The sequence below is a fragment of the Gouania willdenowi genome, chromosome 5 (genome assembly GCF_900634775.1).
Source record: "Gouania willdenowi chromosome 5, fGouWil2.1, whole genome shotgun sequence".
Lineage (NCBI taxonomy): Eukaryota > Metazoa > Chordata > Actinopteri > Blenniiformes > Gobiesocidae > Gouania > Gouania willdenowi.
In genome coordinates, this window is record NC_041048.1 from 17,671,120 (window position 1) to 17,687,214 (window position 16,095).

Consider the following 16,095-nt stretch of genomic DNA (forward strand, 5'->3'; position numbering starts at 1 on the left):
TGCTTTAAAGGACTAAATTTGCATTCTGTTTTATTTATGTACAATTAGTTCCTAATTGTGAGTTTAAGGTGCGATCTCAGATGGAAATAACTATTTACATCATAGTTTTGTCATTCTTTCAAGATACAATAACAACTCATGTTCTATAACAGGGTGCTCACGTCCTGGAGAGCCCCTGTCCTGCATGTTTTAGATATTGCCCTGCATGCTCCAACACACCTGAAAGTTTGGGGAAAGTATTTAGACCCCCTTCTTTAAACATTGCTTACACACTTGGGGGGCCCTAGTATTTTAAATAGGGGCCCAAATCATTTGATAAGCTTCAGACTGAAGGTGTTTCACTGTAAATTTGTGCACAATCAACAGTCATATTTCTGATTGACAAAGATGCAGAGCATTATTGATCAAATCTTATATGTTGTGGGTTTGCCACAGTGGATTATTTCCCTCTTGCAGCTCTTGTATTGTTGTGTTACACAACAAACGTTCGGTAACGAGAGCGACGCGCATTCAGCTACTGTGCAGGCCTGGCTGTCTCTGAGCATGCGCACTAAACGCTTTCAGCATTTTTTGCGTTGTGACTGGAGGCTACTGCAACGTGAACGCGCACGTAGGGGCCATTCCAGTCACCACCCATTGCGTCAGCGCGCCCTCGCGGCCTATCCGTCAGCGCGCGTGCTCCGTGCAGGATGCTGAACCGTAGAAATGATGGCGGAAGACGAGCACCTCTGAGTTTTAGCCGAGTTTAGTCCGCTGCTGTACGACCATCCGAAACGTCGCTTCTCTCCCGTCGACAGCTTTTCCCGAGGCGATGGGGAACGAGGCCAGTATGGAGGGGGAGGGACAGGCGGGACAGCCCGGCGCCGCCGTCCCTGCTGAGGGAGCTCCGGCTTCCATTTCAGCACCAGCGGGCTCTGGACAGCTCATCAAGCCCAGCAACGGAGCGCCAGCCGGCGGGAGCGGAGCTGCAGCCGGGCCGGGGATTAACAGGTAGCCGCTGGTCGGACGCTACAGAGCGGGGAGAAACCAGGGAGTCTCCACGGTGGCATGTAGGGCTGTTACTGTAGATATAGATCAACCGACTGCGTGTGTGTGTATATAGACTTGAATGGGTGCTTAATTATTTATTTCACTATCATTGTCATTGCCACCACCCTTTATCGGAGACATATATATGATTTTTGACAGCACTGTCCTGTTGTTAAACGCCATAAGCGCCTTCTTTCATGTACACTACACATCACCGTATCTCCAGCTACAATTAACACCGATCAACAGGATTTCTCCGCCCATCGAGACTATTCTATGATCAATAACGCGAATGTCAATCTTTGTAGGGATACAAGAAAATACAGACACTGTAGAGAGAAATATGCACCTTATGTCCATAGGCTAGAGATGTAAATATAGTGAAAAGAGCCCAGACGCGTTCATCATTGCACACACACTCCCTGTGACAAATCATCTTCCTTTTGGCCATGAGACGTCTGTAACCACGACGTCAATTTCACCACCAGATACTACCAGCGTCATTGAGAGCACAGGACCAGGAGTGGAGAGCAGAGCTGAGCTGTCTCAGTCATCACACTCCATTCATGGGGATTTATTTATTTTTTATTTTTTTTAAAAGCCCCTTTTCCACCAGAGGAAATATCCAATTTTCTCCATAGAGGAGCTGCTGCTCCATCTTTTCTTCAGAGATCTTAGTCTGTTTGGTCAATGCACAGCTCATCACACATAAAACCATGTGTTGTTTCAAAATCTGTCTGTCCAGATCAGCCATGTCAGACTCATTTTTGCTCAGGGGCCACATACAAGTGTAGTTTGAGCTCAATTACGCCACAGATTAGTTTAGTCAGTTAATTTGAACACTGATGTTGTGCCCTAGTTTTCACTTCCGCATATAACTGATATTATAGGGGTGTAAAGATTAATCGATCATTGATTTAGTCAAATCGATCTAAAGCGTAAACATCAATATTCATCGCTTGCCTTCTGCTTATATTTTTTTTGGTAAAACACCAAACGTTAGTTGGTGAGAATTTTTTTTTTTTCAAAGAATGTTTTCCATGTAAATGCCTTAAACAGTCAGGTATTAAGATTCTGCAACTTAACTGAGGTAAATACCTAGAACAACAAATAAATTCAGAAAGTTAGTACTTTCTTTTTAGATTTTATTGAAGAAACACAAGATGGTCAACGTGCCCAGGTTTCAGGGCACTTCTTTGTGCAGTTACAACTAGAGGTGGGAACCTCTGGGTACTTCACGGTGCAATACGATACACGATACAAAGCTCACGATAACGATTATCTCACAATATGACGATACTGCGATTATCGATGTATTGGTCAGAAGTCAATCTATGATAATCTGTGACATAACAAGAAAAAAAAGATTAAGTGAAAGAATACAATTTTTATTTTATATCTCTGAAAGACAGTAAATTGAAAAAGTGTCCTATGAACAGTGACACTATTTTAGTGCAACATTTCTGTAAATAAGTGTCAACATACCAATGTAAATGAATAAGTATCTCCAATAGTGCTTTGTGTAAACAAAAAATAGGGTCTTTCTTACCAGTGAAACCATTAGAGTGCAATATTCCAGTAAACAATATATTGGTTCCTTCAAAAAACAGTGACAAAATTTATGTGAAGACCTACCTGCACATTTTACTGAAAAAGCAGAAAAGGTTTTAAAAAAAAAAAATGAAAAAAAAAAAAACGATAGCGTGAGCATATCGATAATCGATCTTGCGAAAAAATATCGCGATATATTGCCGTATCGAGATATCGTCACACTCCTAGTTACAATGTCTCCTGCAGTGGAAAAGACTGTCCTAGTTAAATAAAGGTTAAAACAAATAAAAATAATAATAATAATAATAAATGTTAAAAAAAAATCAATATGGATGCATCTTGAATCAATCCGACAATTGTGCGATGTAATATCGCAATATATCGCTGAAACGATTGTTTTCAACACCCTAGTATAAAATATACTGTATGACATTTGAATATTTTATTCATCAGGAAGAACAAAACTCATCAGCTCTTGGTACTCTTTTTATAAAAAGCTTTTTCATTGAATATTTGTTGCTTTGTTTACATTCATGGCCTTCCTGAAAACAACTGAAAGGCTTTCTGAGTCTGACACGAGTCTGGAATATTTCCTTTCTACTGTTTGCTGCTGCAGCTTCCAAATTGTTTTTGTCTAGCAGCCGTAGAGACGTGCACTTTCTCCGTCAAAAAGATGGTGTCTGTTAGAACCTAATCAAAGCTATAGATCATGAAACTCACAAGAATAATGGAAGCACTCTTGCTCTAAGACAAAGTGTTCAAACACTATATGTCCTCATTATTAATTTATAATCGGCAATGGAAAGCACTGTATTTCACCTAGCCCATGTGTACCAAATGGTGGTCATATAACTCAAACGAATATTCAAAGGCTGTTCATATATTTTGATAAATCCTCAGAAGTCTAACTGCTGCATGTGAGATAGTGGCGATATTTGAATGATACATGTTGCTATGACCATCAAAGACACTTGAGTGTTTGAATGCTGCAAGGGACTTCGATTTACCGTGATTACAGAAAACAAAATGAAAAACGCAAAATTAAATGGAAAAAGCAGTCTGATCTGTTCTCTTTTCCATTGAACACAAAAAAACATCACGTGCATGTTTGTGAACAATATCACACATTTAAAGTGTATTTATCTAGGGAATATGGGTAGCTGGTGTAAAAAACAGACAAATATGTCAAATTTTGCTCAAATCTCAATAAAATCTTGCGCTATGTAATCAGACGACCGTCCTGGGTTTCGTGCAAAATAAAATGGAAACAGCTACAGTATGTGACACAGACTAAACCCTCTCACTTACAGGTTTTGAGACCACATCACACATTCCCATGTTATTTTTCCCATAAAACAGGTGGCTGGATGTCTAGCAAGCTGTTTAGCAACAGATGTCAAATTTGCTGCGACGTAATCTCTTGTGATACCAACGTACTGTAACCCTCTCGGCTTCTGTAAGTCGTCTGAAGCATATAAATATTAAATTAATACCAATAGTTGACTCTATCAACCTGCAGCTCTTTCACCTTTCCCACCAGCTACAGACTTGAAGCCAGTTTGTTTATGTCTATTAGCGATCAGCAGTTCGCCCCACTAGCTTAGTTTAGCAGCTGTTTTCTTTGTCTCAAATAATTAGGTCATGAAAGTTCACACGTACGGTAAAGTGAAACTACAAATGGCTCATTAAATAACTCAGACCTGTTTTTTTTTCTTTTGCACTTGTTGAACAGTGCGTGTTGCCGGCCACGTTATTACAGTTGTTTACTGACAAAAAATGTTTATAATGAAAAGTTCAAATGTCAAGATGTTTGTTTGACATAAAAACTAAATGAGCAAAATTGTGTTTTTTAAAAAAAAGAATTAATAGCATCTGTATTTGCATTAATAGATGCTCTTATCAGTGATTACACAATTCGGAGTACTCCTACATTTACTTGTTCTAGAAAAACAGTGGAATCGGACATCCCTAATGTAAGCTGTAGAAATAGGCATCAACAGTAGCACCTCCAGTTTCAAGTTTCAAATTGTCCCAATTTTCATTTCAGGGTATACCATTTCCATATAATTTCTATTTCATCAGCTTTCCCTTATTTTATGTAATTACTGACAAAGTTTTAGCAAAAAACGCTATGTTTGGATTATTAGGCTAAATCCTGTAAATAATTGTATTTTTCTACGCTTGAGAAGTCGAAATGGTCTGCTCAAATTAAATAGCGCCAAAATCACGCAAGATTTATTTAGGTGTAACTATTTCAGTTTTAGGAAGTTATTTTGGTGATTTCCGTCTTCTATAGAGGGTTTTCACTGACGTCACTTTCTGGGCAATAACCCGGGTGCATGGCCATTTTGGAGGTAAGCGGCTGTTGACACTACATGTTGGAGGCTCACAGAGGTGTACTCTGTGATGGATAAATCATAGAAAAGCGCCTCAAAATGAGTTATAGAGGCTGTGGCTGCAGAGGCTCGCATTAGCAACGTATATATATTGGCAGATAAGTCAGTCAGTTGTAATCATTTGCAACGCCGGCTACATCCAGCGACCTGTGGAGCAGTGGAGCTTCGTACCAGCGGTGTCATCAGAGAACGCCGCTTACTTCCATCCTGTGTTCTAACGTCCGCTCCCTGGAGAACAAACTGGACTACCTGAAGCTGGATTTAAATTCAAGACGGGAGATATGGCCGACGGGGTTTGCACATACATCAATAGTCTCATGTCACTGCTCTCTTGATGTAGAACTACTGACTATAAAATGCAGACATTGTTCTTCCCTGATTTGTTATAATTTTTGGCAGTCTATAAAACCCCACATGTATTTCACGTTCTGACCGTTTAGTACAGCCACAAACACGACAATAGTTCACTATTTCCTCTCAAAATTCGGGATTTGCTCATTTGTGTGCTGTTTGTAAACCTGCGGCTTATCTCCAAAATGGCGACTTCCTGGTTGATGACGCGGTAGATGACGCGCCGTGAAAACCCTCTATTATCATTAACAAAAAATATTTCTGTGGGTTGGTGAGAGTAAGAGCAAAAATACGAGGACATCCCTCAAGTTGTTTAGTGTATTATTGTAACACCATATGTTGGTCAATGGAATATGTTATTGTTAGCATTTGTGTGTTGATTTATTTTTGTATCGTGTTTATTTTTCTAAATGAATGCACTGTTTCTCGAGCAATAAATCTGAACCGATAAGGACATCTTTGACGGGAATGCATTACTCCTAATTCATGATGGAAAATGACACGAATGAACATCTTTCTCCTTTGTTTATCCCCAGCCCCAGTGATTGGTTTTGACACAAAACAACCATGTTTTGCAGTCGAGTGTCCAGCATCCTCTGTGTGAGGAGATTAAATCTGTCCTGGTGAATAATTATAATGCGGAAACGAACACTTCCTCTTTCCGTCTTTTGGCGCAATGTTTCCACCATGTGAGTTACTGATATTGTTCTGATGAGCTAATATTTCCGAGTGGATTTATTCTTTACTTAATGCCTCTGACATGCTTTTTAGACTATAAAACAAAGGGTATGTCTAAACACAAGCCTGCGTGCTTCATCTTCTACCTTTCTTCGGTGACCTTTAAATCTTTCTGAATTGAAAGCATGACATGGGTTTTCTGTCAGAAGCTTTGGCTAAGCAGCTATGTTCTCAGCGGAGAGGAAAGAGCTATAAATCAATGAGAAACAAACACCATTATAGGAATACAGATAACCCACAGATGTACTGTATCCAGTTATCAGACACATGTTTCTTTGACTAAAGCATTGTTCAGGAAAATGCCACTTCTTTTTTTGTCTTGTTTCAACAAAAAATGCTTCATAAGAAACAGTTTATGAGTCTCATGCTCCTTTAAACACATGGTTTTATATATATTTACAAAGCAAACGTTTGGATTTGCACAAGAAGAATTTCCAGAAATATGCTTTTGTTGACAAGTATAGGCTTTCTGTAGGTTCTCTGTATAAATGTGGGCTTGATGTATGGATTTAGCTGCACATAATGTAGTCAAAACCTTGAAACAAAAGGCTTTTAATCAATAAGTGAGATGTTCGTGGAATTGTGACTTTTCAAAAATGACAAAGCCAGTAAGAACCATTGATTTTTTTCATTGGGTTGTCGGTGCGGGTGTAACAGACAGTAGGTAAAAAGCTTTGAAGAACACAACCGGATTTAATTTGGGTTGAGAACACTGACAAAAGTGCAGTTGTAATATTGGGTATTTCAAAACTGGATTACAATTGTCCAGCTATCGTTCCTTGTTTTCAAGGTTTGTATTTATTTGCTTTTATACCATTTGTATTTATAATAGTAGCAGTGGTTCCCAAACACAAATTTAAAAATAATCGGGAAATGTTCCTAGTTCCTTTTTAGGCTTTTTTTTCTTCTAAATTTGCCACAAGCTAACAGTACTATTTCTCAATAAAATACTTATATATAGTATATATGAAGTTTACTGAAACAGGATTATTTTAAGCTGTAGAAGGCATTTTATCACAGTTTTGACAATAGGAGACAATAATTAGCTACATTTTACAATGTTAAGTTACATTAATTGTTTTGAATTTGTATATTAAGCCAACCAATATTGGAGACACATTTAGTTTGATAGGACTGGGCAAAAAATCAATTTAATCGATTAATCGAATTTGTAGATAAAACCAATTTTTATTTTGCTAATTCAAGTTAAAAAAAAAACAATTATTATTATTTTTTTTTAATATTTTTTTTTTCTTTTTTTGTGTTCTGATGTGAGCCAGCCGCCTCTTTGTTTACATGTGTTTACCCTTTGAGTAGGCTATATGTGTGCCAGAGGCATGTTAAATGTTTTATTCACACTATGCCGAGATGCTAAGAGAAGAGTTTATTATTTTTTTAATTGTAATATTATATGTTATGAAATATGTAGTTATCTAATTTCTTAATCAGAAAATTGAAGCTACTGTGAAGTTTCTGTTGCACTTTTGTTTAAACCTGCGTTAAAGCTTGAAATTGTTGAATGACAGAGTCTCGTTTACTTTTTATTATGAGATTATTCTATGCATTTTAACTCTTGAGGACAATTGCAGCAATAAAGTTGCACTTTTGACAATATATCTGATGTCTGCAGTCATTTTTAAGTGCATTGAAAAAAAAAAAAAAAAATATATCAAATTGAAACTCAAATCTTTCGTTAAAAAAGCAGAGAAATCGCCCAGCCCTACCTTTTGACCATCCTATCTAATCTCCTCATTTTTTTCTCATTAGCAATGAGCTAAATTATTGTCTATATATAAAATATAGTAATAATGTCTCTTTTTGATTCCATCTAATCTTTCAGAATCCCTGCATTTGGGTTACTTTTTCAAATTATTGAGCCATATTTGTGAGAGTGTAATATACAACATACGTATGTTCACATGGGATTTATAATCTGAGTTTTTTGTTAAGAGATTTTCTGCAACGACACTGAAAGAAAGTCGCAAATGACAGTATTTTAACTTAAATACCTTAACATTAATATTGAGCATCTAAAAACAAAAACTGGCTTTATATAGGATGTATAAAATTAATAAACATTGAAGTCTACTAAATATCTTATTCAGTCATGTCAGATGCTTTAGATCAGGGGTGTCAAACTCGTTTTTAGTTCAGGGACCAAATACATTCTAGTTTGATCTCAACTGGCCCGTAGATTATATGTGGGCAAAACAAGCAATTTCTTTTTTTTTTTTTTTTTTTTTTTTTCAACAATTTCAACATTATCCTGCTCTAGTTTACACTTCCATTTATAAATGAAATGTTATGTGCTTCGGATCTTCACTTGTATTTCCTTAATTTGTGACCATTTTTTAATATTATTTGTAAAGATTTTGTGGAATAATTTGAGGAAAATTGCAGGATTTTTGAAGAAATTGAGAGTTTTTTCAACAATTTGAGATCATGAATGTAAATGATCACATTTTATATGATATAAACATAGGAAAACTGTGAGCCCCCACAAATACAGCAGCATTTCATTTGTGTATTTGGTAACTGAATTTATTTGGTAATTTGCACAATGATTCACATTTTCTCTGTCATTTTTACTTTCTCCTGTGTCAGACTTAGATCTAGACATAGTGTTTCATCAACGTGCATGTCTAGGTCCCAGTGGAGACCAGAAGTCACTTATTGACCGGTTGATAGAAATTGATTGATTTATTATACTAATGGGCTAACTGTGGCGATCACAAACAACTCTAAAAAGTTGAAAAAGGTTGAAATAGTTCAGTAACTGAAACCATCTACAGGGACTCACAGTTGCAAACACGCTTAACTTATAATGCCTTTGTTCTCCTCTTTATGTCTACTCTTTCTTCAGTGGCAAAGCAGAGCCACTGCTCAGGCAGTCTTTGAAGCTGACGACCATGAAATAACAAGTCTTAAGTTGTTATGACGGGAAACCCTGCATTCCCATTTAACTGTTGGAGATGCCGCCTCAAGTCCAAAGTGGGCAAGAAAGCCAAAAGTTTACAGTGCTGATGAATTGTTCAGACCCAAACACAAAGAAAAGACCCAGAAGCAAAGACTTCAAAGCTTCAGCATTTGCTTTTCAAGTCCCCCCAAAATGTCACACATGGTATCTTTAAATCTGGTATCAATTTAATGCAATGGAATGATGAAAACTAGAAAATAAGAGATAACACATTAAACTCTCAAAAATGTGTTTTTATTCTTATTCCTATTTTGTTCCTTATTTTTATTGTAAAAACTCTAACAACCAGTTAAGTTTTCATGAGTGCAATTCTCTTCATTCCCATCATTTCCACTACTTTTTGGTTATAAGGGTAGCACTTTACTTGAAGTTTTATACATAGGGCTGACATTATCTGTCAATAGCATGAATAAGGTGTCATGAAGGCTGTCATTGCGTGTGTTTTGCTAAATTATGACAACTTTGGAGCTATGTTGGCCTTTTTTGGGTTAGGTGGAGGGATCTAGTGGGGTTAGGTAGGGTTAGGATTACGGTTTAAGGTAACCAAGGGTTAGGGCTTAGGGTAACAAACGACACTTAATGACAGCCTTCATGACACCTTATTCATGCTAATGACAGGTGTCAAGTCATAATAATGACAGCGTGATGTCAGCCTTATGTAAACTACCAGTAAAGTGTTACCGTTACATGTTAATACATTGTTTTTACAAGACATTATTTCTTTATTAAATTAGTCACATACCCTTCCAGAGGAACAAATACTAATATCTACTGTGTTTTGTGTTGTCTTTTCTTTTGCCAGACCTCCACCGTCAGACCCTGGACCTAAAGCAGGAAGCCATATTGACCATGGTACAGGAGACAGATTGGCAGCTCATGAAACACCTCACCATGCTGCACAGCAAGGAGACCAGGGCCAGGGTCATGTGGCCAGAAGGAGCCTGCACGTGGATGTGGGAGGCAGCAAGACTGGACGGTCCCCTTCTGTATCCCCCGACCGAAGCAGTGTTCCCACCTCCCCTTACTCTGTGCCTCAAATCGCACCCATGCCCAGTAGCAAACTGTGTCCTGTCTGCAAAACCACAGACCTGATGGGAACTGGGGATGACAAGCCAAACTTCAACACCTGCACGCAGTGCCGCTGCATGGTGTGCCAGCAGTGTGGTTTCAACCCCAACCCGCACCTCACAGAGGTAGGCAGCACCGCTCAATTATCCCAGCTCTACCTGGAGCTTTTTGTATTGTAGAAGGCTCCCTCTTTTCTGTCATAGCTATCATGTGTATATGTGGTGCATCTGCATCCACTGCTGTGATGTTGTCCTGACTCACAAAAACAGTCAACATCTGCCACAGATCAGTGAGCTGGCAACATTGAAACTAAAGCTAGAAAAAAGGCAGCTGTGACCTTACCAATAGATGGGAAAGGAATTGAGGCATGCATCATTACAGACGGAGCCAACTCTGTAGAGAGTCAAAGCAAATGAGGGACTCTTTAATGTTTGCTGACCAAGCACATACCGTATTTTTCGGCACACTTAAAATCCTTTAATTTTCTCAAAAATCGACAGTGCGCCTTATAATCAGGTGTGCCTTATGTATGAAATTAATATGTCAAAATGTTTTCGTACAACTTTGGTCAATTATGAAGCTGCACCACTTGATGGATTTTTGGCGCTTCAGGGCTACCGTAGTCAGACGCCTCATGGAGTGATATGTACCAGTACTGTGCTTCAACATACTGAACTGAAAGTGAGTGTAATGTTCTATACTTTATGTGTTAAACCTGAACAATGTTGAGAATTATTGTTAATGAGTTGAATAAAGTTTGACTTATCTGACTATTTTGTTTCGCTTAATGAGCCTTAATAATAATAATAATAATAATAATAATAATAATAACAAACCGGTGCGCCTTATAGTCCGGTGCGCCTTATGTAGTCCGAAAAATACTGTAGATTTAAGTATGAAACATGTACAGTAATTAGATGCAAATGTTTTACTAATTTGTCCAGGCTCACAGACGAGGAAGTCCTTGTGGTTTTTGTGAAGCTGTAGGCAGCTGGCATCACAATGCCTTTATGTTCTCTAGTAATATTTCCCGTACATGGAGCTGGGAATATAAACACTTATGAATCATACATGTATATTTAATGTTCAGCACATCATACAGGCTACTGTTGACGTGTTCATCTTTAAATCTTTCATGACAACTATTTGTTTTCCTTTTAGCTCTCTCTTCACCTTATTGTATGGTAGTGATGGTAGTGGTGTATATATATATATATATATATGTGTATGTATATGTATATATATATATATATATATATATATAAAAGAAGAGATTTAATAGAGGAGAACTTTGGCTAGTTATGCAATTTTCATGTTTTTTTTGTAAAAACCAAAAACTAGATGTTAGAAGCCAGAAACAAAAATAAAGCAGTTTTTTCATATGGTGCGACTGCATATGAGGAAGGTGTTGTGTTTCTGGCAAAAGCACCAAAATATTCTACTTCTTCCTGTGGTTTCTATAGGTCAGGCTAAAATGTTTTTGGAACCATACTCTGATGTGATTTTTGACATGGCAAAACAAGGCTTGTCATCTGCAGAAAACTCTGCACGCCATCACACATATCACACCAAAGTGAATGTGGAAGAGGTTTTTCTTTAATGATGTCCTCTTCCCTGAGACAGACTTTTTCATTGTTTCGAAAAACAACGCACTGATTGATGAATGTCTTCTGTTATACAGCAGCACCAAAACTCTCTCTCAACACAGAACCGTCTTCAAACATGACTGGAAAATGCCATTTTCACAGTGGCATGTTCTGGTCGCACAAAAAAAAAAAAAAAAAAAAACGGGCATTGTTCCTGTCTTCTAACATTTATTTTTTTGTTTTTAGACACAGAAAATGAAAAAAACTGTTTTTTAAAGTTTTGCTTATCTCTTCTTGACCCTCATACAGAAAAATGCCTTGAATTTTAGTCTAAATTTTTGCATTTTAAAAACAAGAATCCACTCCTTTTTTGTTTTTTTTTTTAAATTCTTCAAAACGTACACTGAGCTCACCCAAATGTTGCTTTTAATGTCTGGATTATTGTCAGATTCCCCCCACATTTGAATAGCCAGCTGTAAACAGACTATCTGTATTTCTGTTTGATTTCCTTGTGCAGTTTGTGCTTTGTGGGTTTGATTGAAACTGTATCATTTCTCTCCATCCATCAAGTTTTGACTCGCCGTTTATTCAGGAATTACCTGCTGTTTGCCCAAAGTCACCTGATATAATGTCCAGTCCCTGTGGTTTGTACTTTGGATATATGAAATTAAATGGCCTAATCCAGTAAACACATCTGTTTCAATCAGTTACAAAATAATACTTCTTTCGCAAAACGGAACACAGGATGTAATGAGATTATTGCCACAATCCCAGAAAAAGAAATATTTTCGATTTAAAGCTGATATCCGGAGTTTCTCGATGTCCCGCCCGAAACAGCCTCACTTCCTCCCCTTCCTCTGCCAAACTACCAGAGGCCACGCCTCTACTTTTCTGCACGCGCATCGCAGAACATAACAAGGTCGCATTGGGTCGCATTGATATAGGTCTATGGGTCAGGTAAGAGCCAAAATCATATTTACCTGTTGGCTGGTGTGACGCGCGGCCTTGTTTCTGTGCACAGTTCCACATTCACTTTGACTGACAGTTACAAAAACAGGAAGTCAAAGCCTATTGGCTGGGCGCACTCGCCAATCGTTTCCATTTGTATTGGGATCTATGGGACGAAGGAGGGACTTATAAACATTAATGTGTATGAATGACCACCTGCAGTAGACCATAGTAAAAGACTAGTTAGGTATTTTTTGCATTTCAAAAGAATCATACATAAACATAGATTTCTCAGAAACTCTGGATATCAGCTTTATGCTGCTTTCACACCGGATGCGTCATGAAATGTCCGTACGTCCAGATAACGTACAAAGTCAATGAATAGATGCGTCCCAGATGTGAAATCTTTCCAGTGCGGCGGTGCAGTCTGATCTGTGCACATCAAGTGCGTTGGCCATGCGAGTGTGCTCCCGATTTTACACATATCCGCACATTCGCAAGAGTTGAAAATATTGAACTCCTGCGACTCTTTCACATGACGAAAGCCAATCAGAGCCTTTGTTGACGGTGACGTCAGGCCATCAACACAGACACCGGTCTGTTCACCCATTCAACCATAGAGTAGAAGCTGTGTGTGACCACCTGGAGCTGTATGACACGGCCTTTATAACCAGGACGGGGCTAGGAAGGATTTGGCGTGGAGGAGAATCAACGAGGAGGTGGTAGTAGCAGCTAAAAGTTCTCTCTGTAGTTTTCATTTTTGAAAATCGGCACTGAGCTAGGATAGCATTAGCTGCTAATCACACTATATTTTTTCACTGGTGGTTTATGTTTGTGAGAGGAGAAAAGGAAGCGCAGCTCCTCGTTTCAGCAGGCAGTGAAACTCACCGAGTTGGATGTGTCGCTGGTGGGCGGGGCTTCGCTTCAGATGTGCGTATGAAGCGAATGGGGACATTTTTTCATCCTGCGGACCCTGTGGTACGTTTTGTGCGGTAGATGCGTCCGGTGCCGCAGAAGACGCATTCGGTGTGAACGCAGCATTAAACTGTCAGTAACTGGCTTGGTTTGCAAAGGGATCAGTCTCGAAGTCTAAATCTTTTTTGGTCTGACTATTTCTAAGCAGTGTGATTTATTAAAAAAGACCACTTGCATATTTTTGGGATCCTGTTTATTTAACCGATTTATGGAAAATGGTTGAAAAAGTATATTCCTGACTGAGCAAATTATGACTTTTTTTTTAATTTTTTTTTTAAAATATATATATATAAATAAGAAAACCTGGTGAAACCTGAGAAATGGATCTGTTGCTAATCTAACTATAACTATGCAGGTTGTAGTAACATACAATAGTGGCTGCTGTCTCCTTTTAATGTATTTCTCAGGCAATTTAACGTATCAACAGCTAAACTCCGAGGACTCGCAGTATTTCCTGTGCAAGCAGGCATTCTTTTTTTGATTTTAATCAAAGTTGGTGACTCAGATACCCCATTTGAATTTCATTTGTTCCGTGGTAATTGTTTCTTGTTGACATTTATGAGTAATGCTGCTGATGACTGTAGTTATCAGCTCAGCTGTGACTGGCTCACAAGCTCGGGTGCACCAGACAAAGTGTTGAAATAGGATTTATTTTCATACAGGCTATAAGAGCTCTAAACCCTTTGTTTCAGATAACCGAGAGGACACTTGATTGTTCGATTTTAAACAGCTGCTCATTACACATCATGCACTTTGGATATGAATCTGATGGCATTATCAGCACTGCTTATTCTGCTAATGTTTTTAATGTGACACGTACCTGTTTAAATCCACATGACGTACTTTTTCTAAGTATCGCTGGTATTTTTTTTTTCAACTGCATTTTTAAGTGACAATAACTAGAATATGACTAATTTAAAAAAAACATGCATGTGAACAAAAACAAGAAATTTCATTTCTTCTTTTTTTTCTAATTAGTAATTATTTTCGAGCAGGGATATATAAAAAAAAAAAACATAAAACAAAAGGAACAAAATAACTGCATGTGCAAGGAAACTCCAACAGGAAAAAACAATCAGAGATGTTCAAAATAATATATAAGATCCATGTACACTTATAATTAGGGATGTCGCGATACAACTTTTTAATATGCGTATCGGCCGACACCTATATAGATTTGATACGATATCAACATGAATCATACATACTTTTATTATTATTATTATTTTTAATATTTTTTATTTTTTAATTAAAAAAAAACAAAAACTTATTTTTCTAGTGTGGAATGTGGAATCGTATCCGATATTCGTTTTCAGGCTGATATTGAACCGATATCCGATATTGATATCGGATCAGGACACCCCTACTTATAATTGTAATAATATGTCTGCTCAAAAGGGAGTTGGAAGAAGAAAGACTTATTTAATCCCACCTCCATTTCTTAATCATACAATTTTGATCATATGTTTGGACTTCTAGAAACACACAATAAGTACTTAACAGAATAGGAAAAAAACTGACTTACTAAAAATCAACATCTTAAGATATATAAAAATACAGGATTATTACATTAAAAGACCCTGATTTTTTTCGTCGACTAATAAAAAACAAACTTCGTCACATGGGGCGAAATCCAATCAGAACTCATGCGATCATATGGTTTTCCGCACTGATCACATCAAATTTGTCTGTATTTACAAACGATAGTTAATCCAATTTAAAGTTGATCAATGCTAACTGAATCTTTAAAAAATTGCATAAACTGTTCTGTTTATTTTAGTTGGCTATATTTGTAAGAGATTTAGCCGACTAAGATCGTAATGTGATTCAGTTGAATAAAAATAGACTGTAACTGAAATAGTCCTGATGACTAAAATTTGACTAAAACTAATCAGATTTTTGTCTAAAATTAGATCGACATTTGCTGTCAAAATTAAATCAAAATTTGCTTTCAAAAACTATCATAGAAAGTAGAAATGTAAATATTTCCCAACACCTTGTCTCCTAATAAATATCTTTGTGTGATGAAAGAAGCGCAACACATCTCCCTCTCACTTACCGTAATTCTTTTACGAATGAACACTCGTCGCTGCTAACAGGTAGCTGAACAAGCCCACTCCCAGAAACCCAAAAATAAATCAGCTGCCTGATTTGAATTAGCCTATGCTTCGCTGTGACTGTGAGTCAAGTGTGTCATCTGTCACAAAGTTTCACGTCAATTTCAGTGACTCAGGTTGCAAATTGTAGCCACTGCACAATGTAAGTTAAACTAGCAAACTCTAAATATGGTTGTCGGTAGGTTACTCTCATATAGCTTTTGTATGTGGAAAGGTAAAGGTGTGACAACTACTGTATTGGTGAATTGGGGAATGACATCAGAGTCCAGGGTGAAGGGAATTGGAAACCCACTAAGGCATGTGTAGAATACAGTATGTAAACTCCACACAGAAATGCTCTTAGCTCCACACATGGGCTT

At 37.6% G+C, this 16,095-nt stretch overlaps 1 protein-coding gene across 3 annotated transcripts in view; it reads left to right on the forward strand.

The window, feature by feature from the left end:
* Positions 1-667: 667 nt before the first annotated feature.
* Positions 668-16,095, forward strand: part of bsnb (bassoon (presynaptic cytomatrix protein) b) — an 80,764-nt gene continuing 65,336 nt past the window's right edge. For all 3 annotated transcript variants that reach the window (XM_028445736.1, XM_028445737.1, XM_028445738.1), the window contains exons 1-2: positions 668-990; positions 9,845-10,235. In XM_028445736.1, coding sequence (XP_028301537.1) covers positions 812-990; positions 9,845-10,235 — 570 coding nt within the window. In that variant the 5' untranslated portion in view covers positions 668-811. The remainder of the gene's footprint in view (positions 991-9,844; positions 10,236-16,095) is intronic.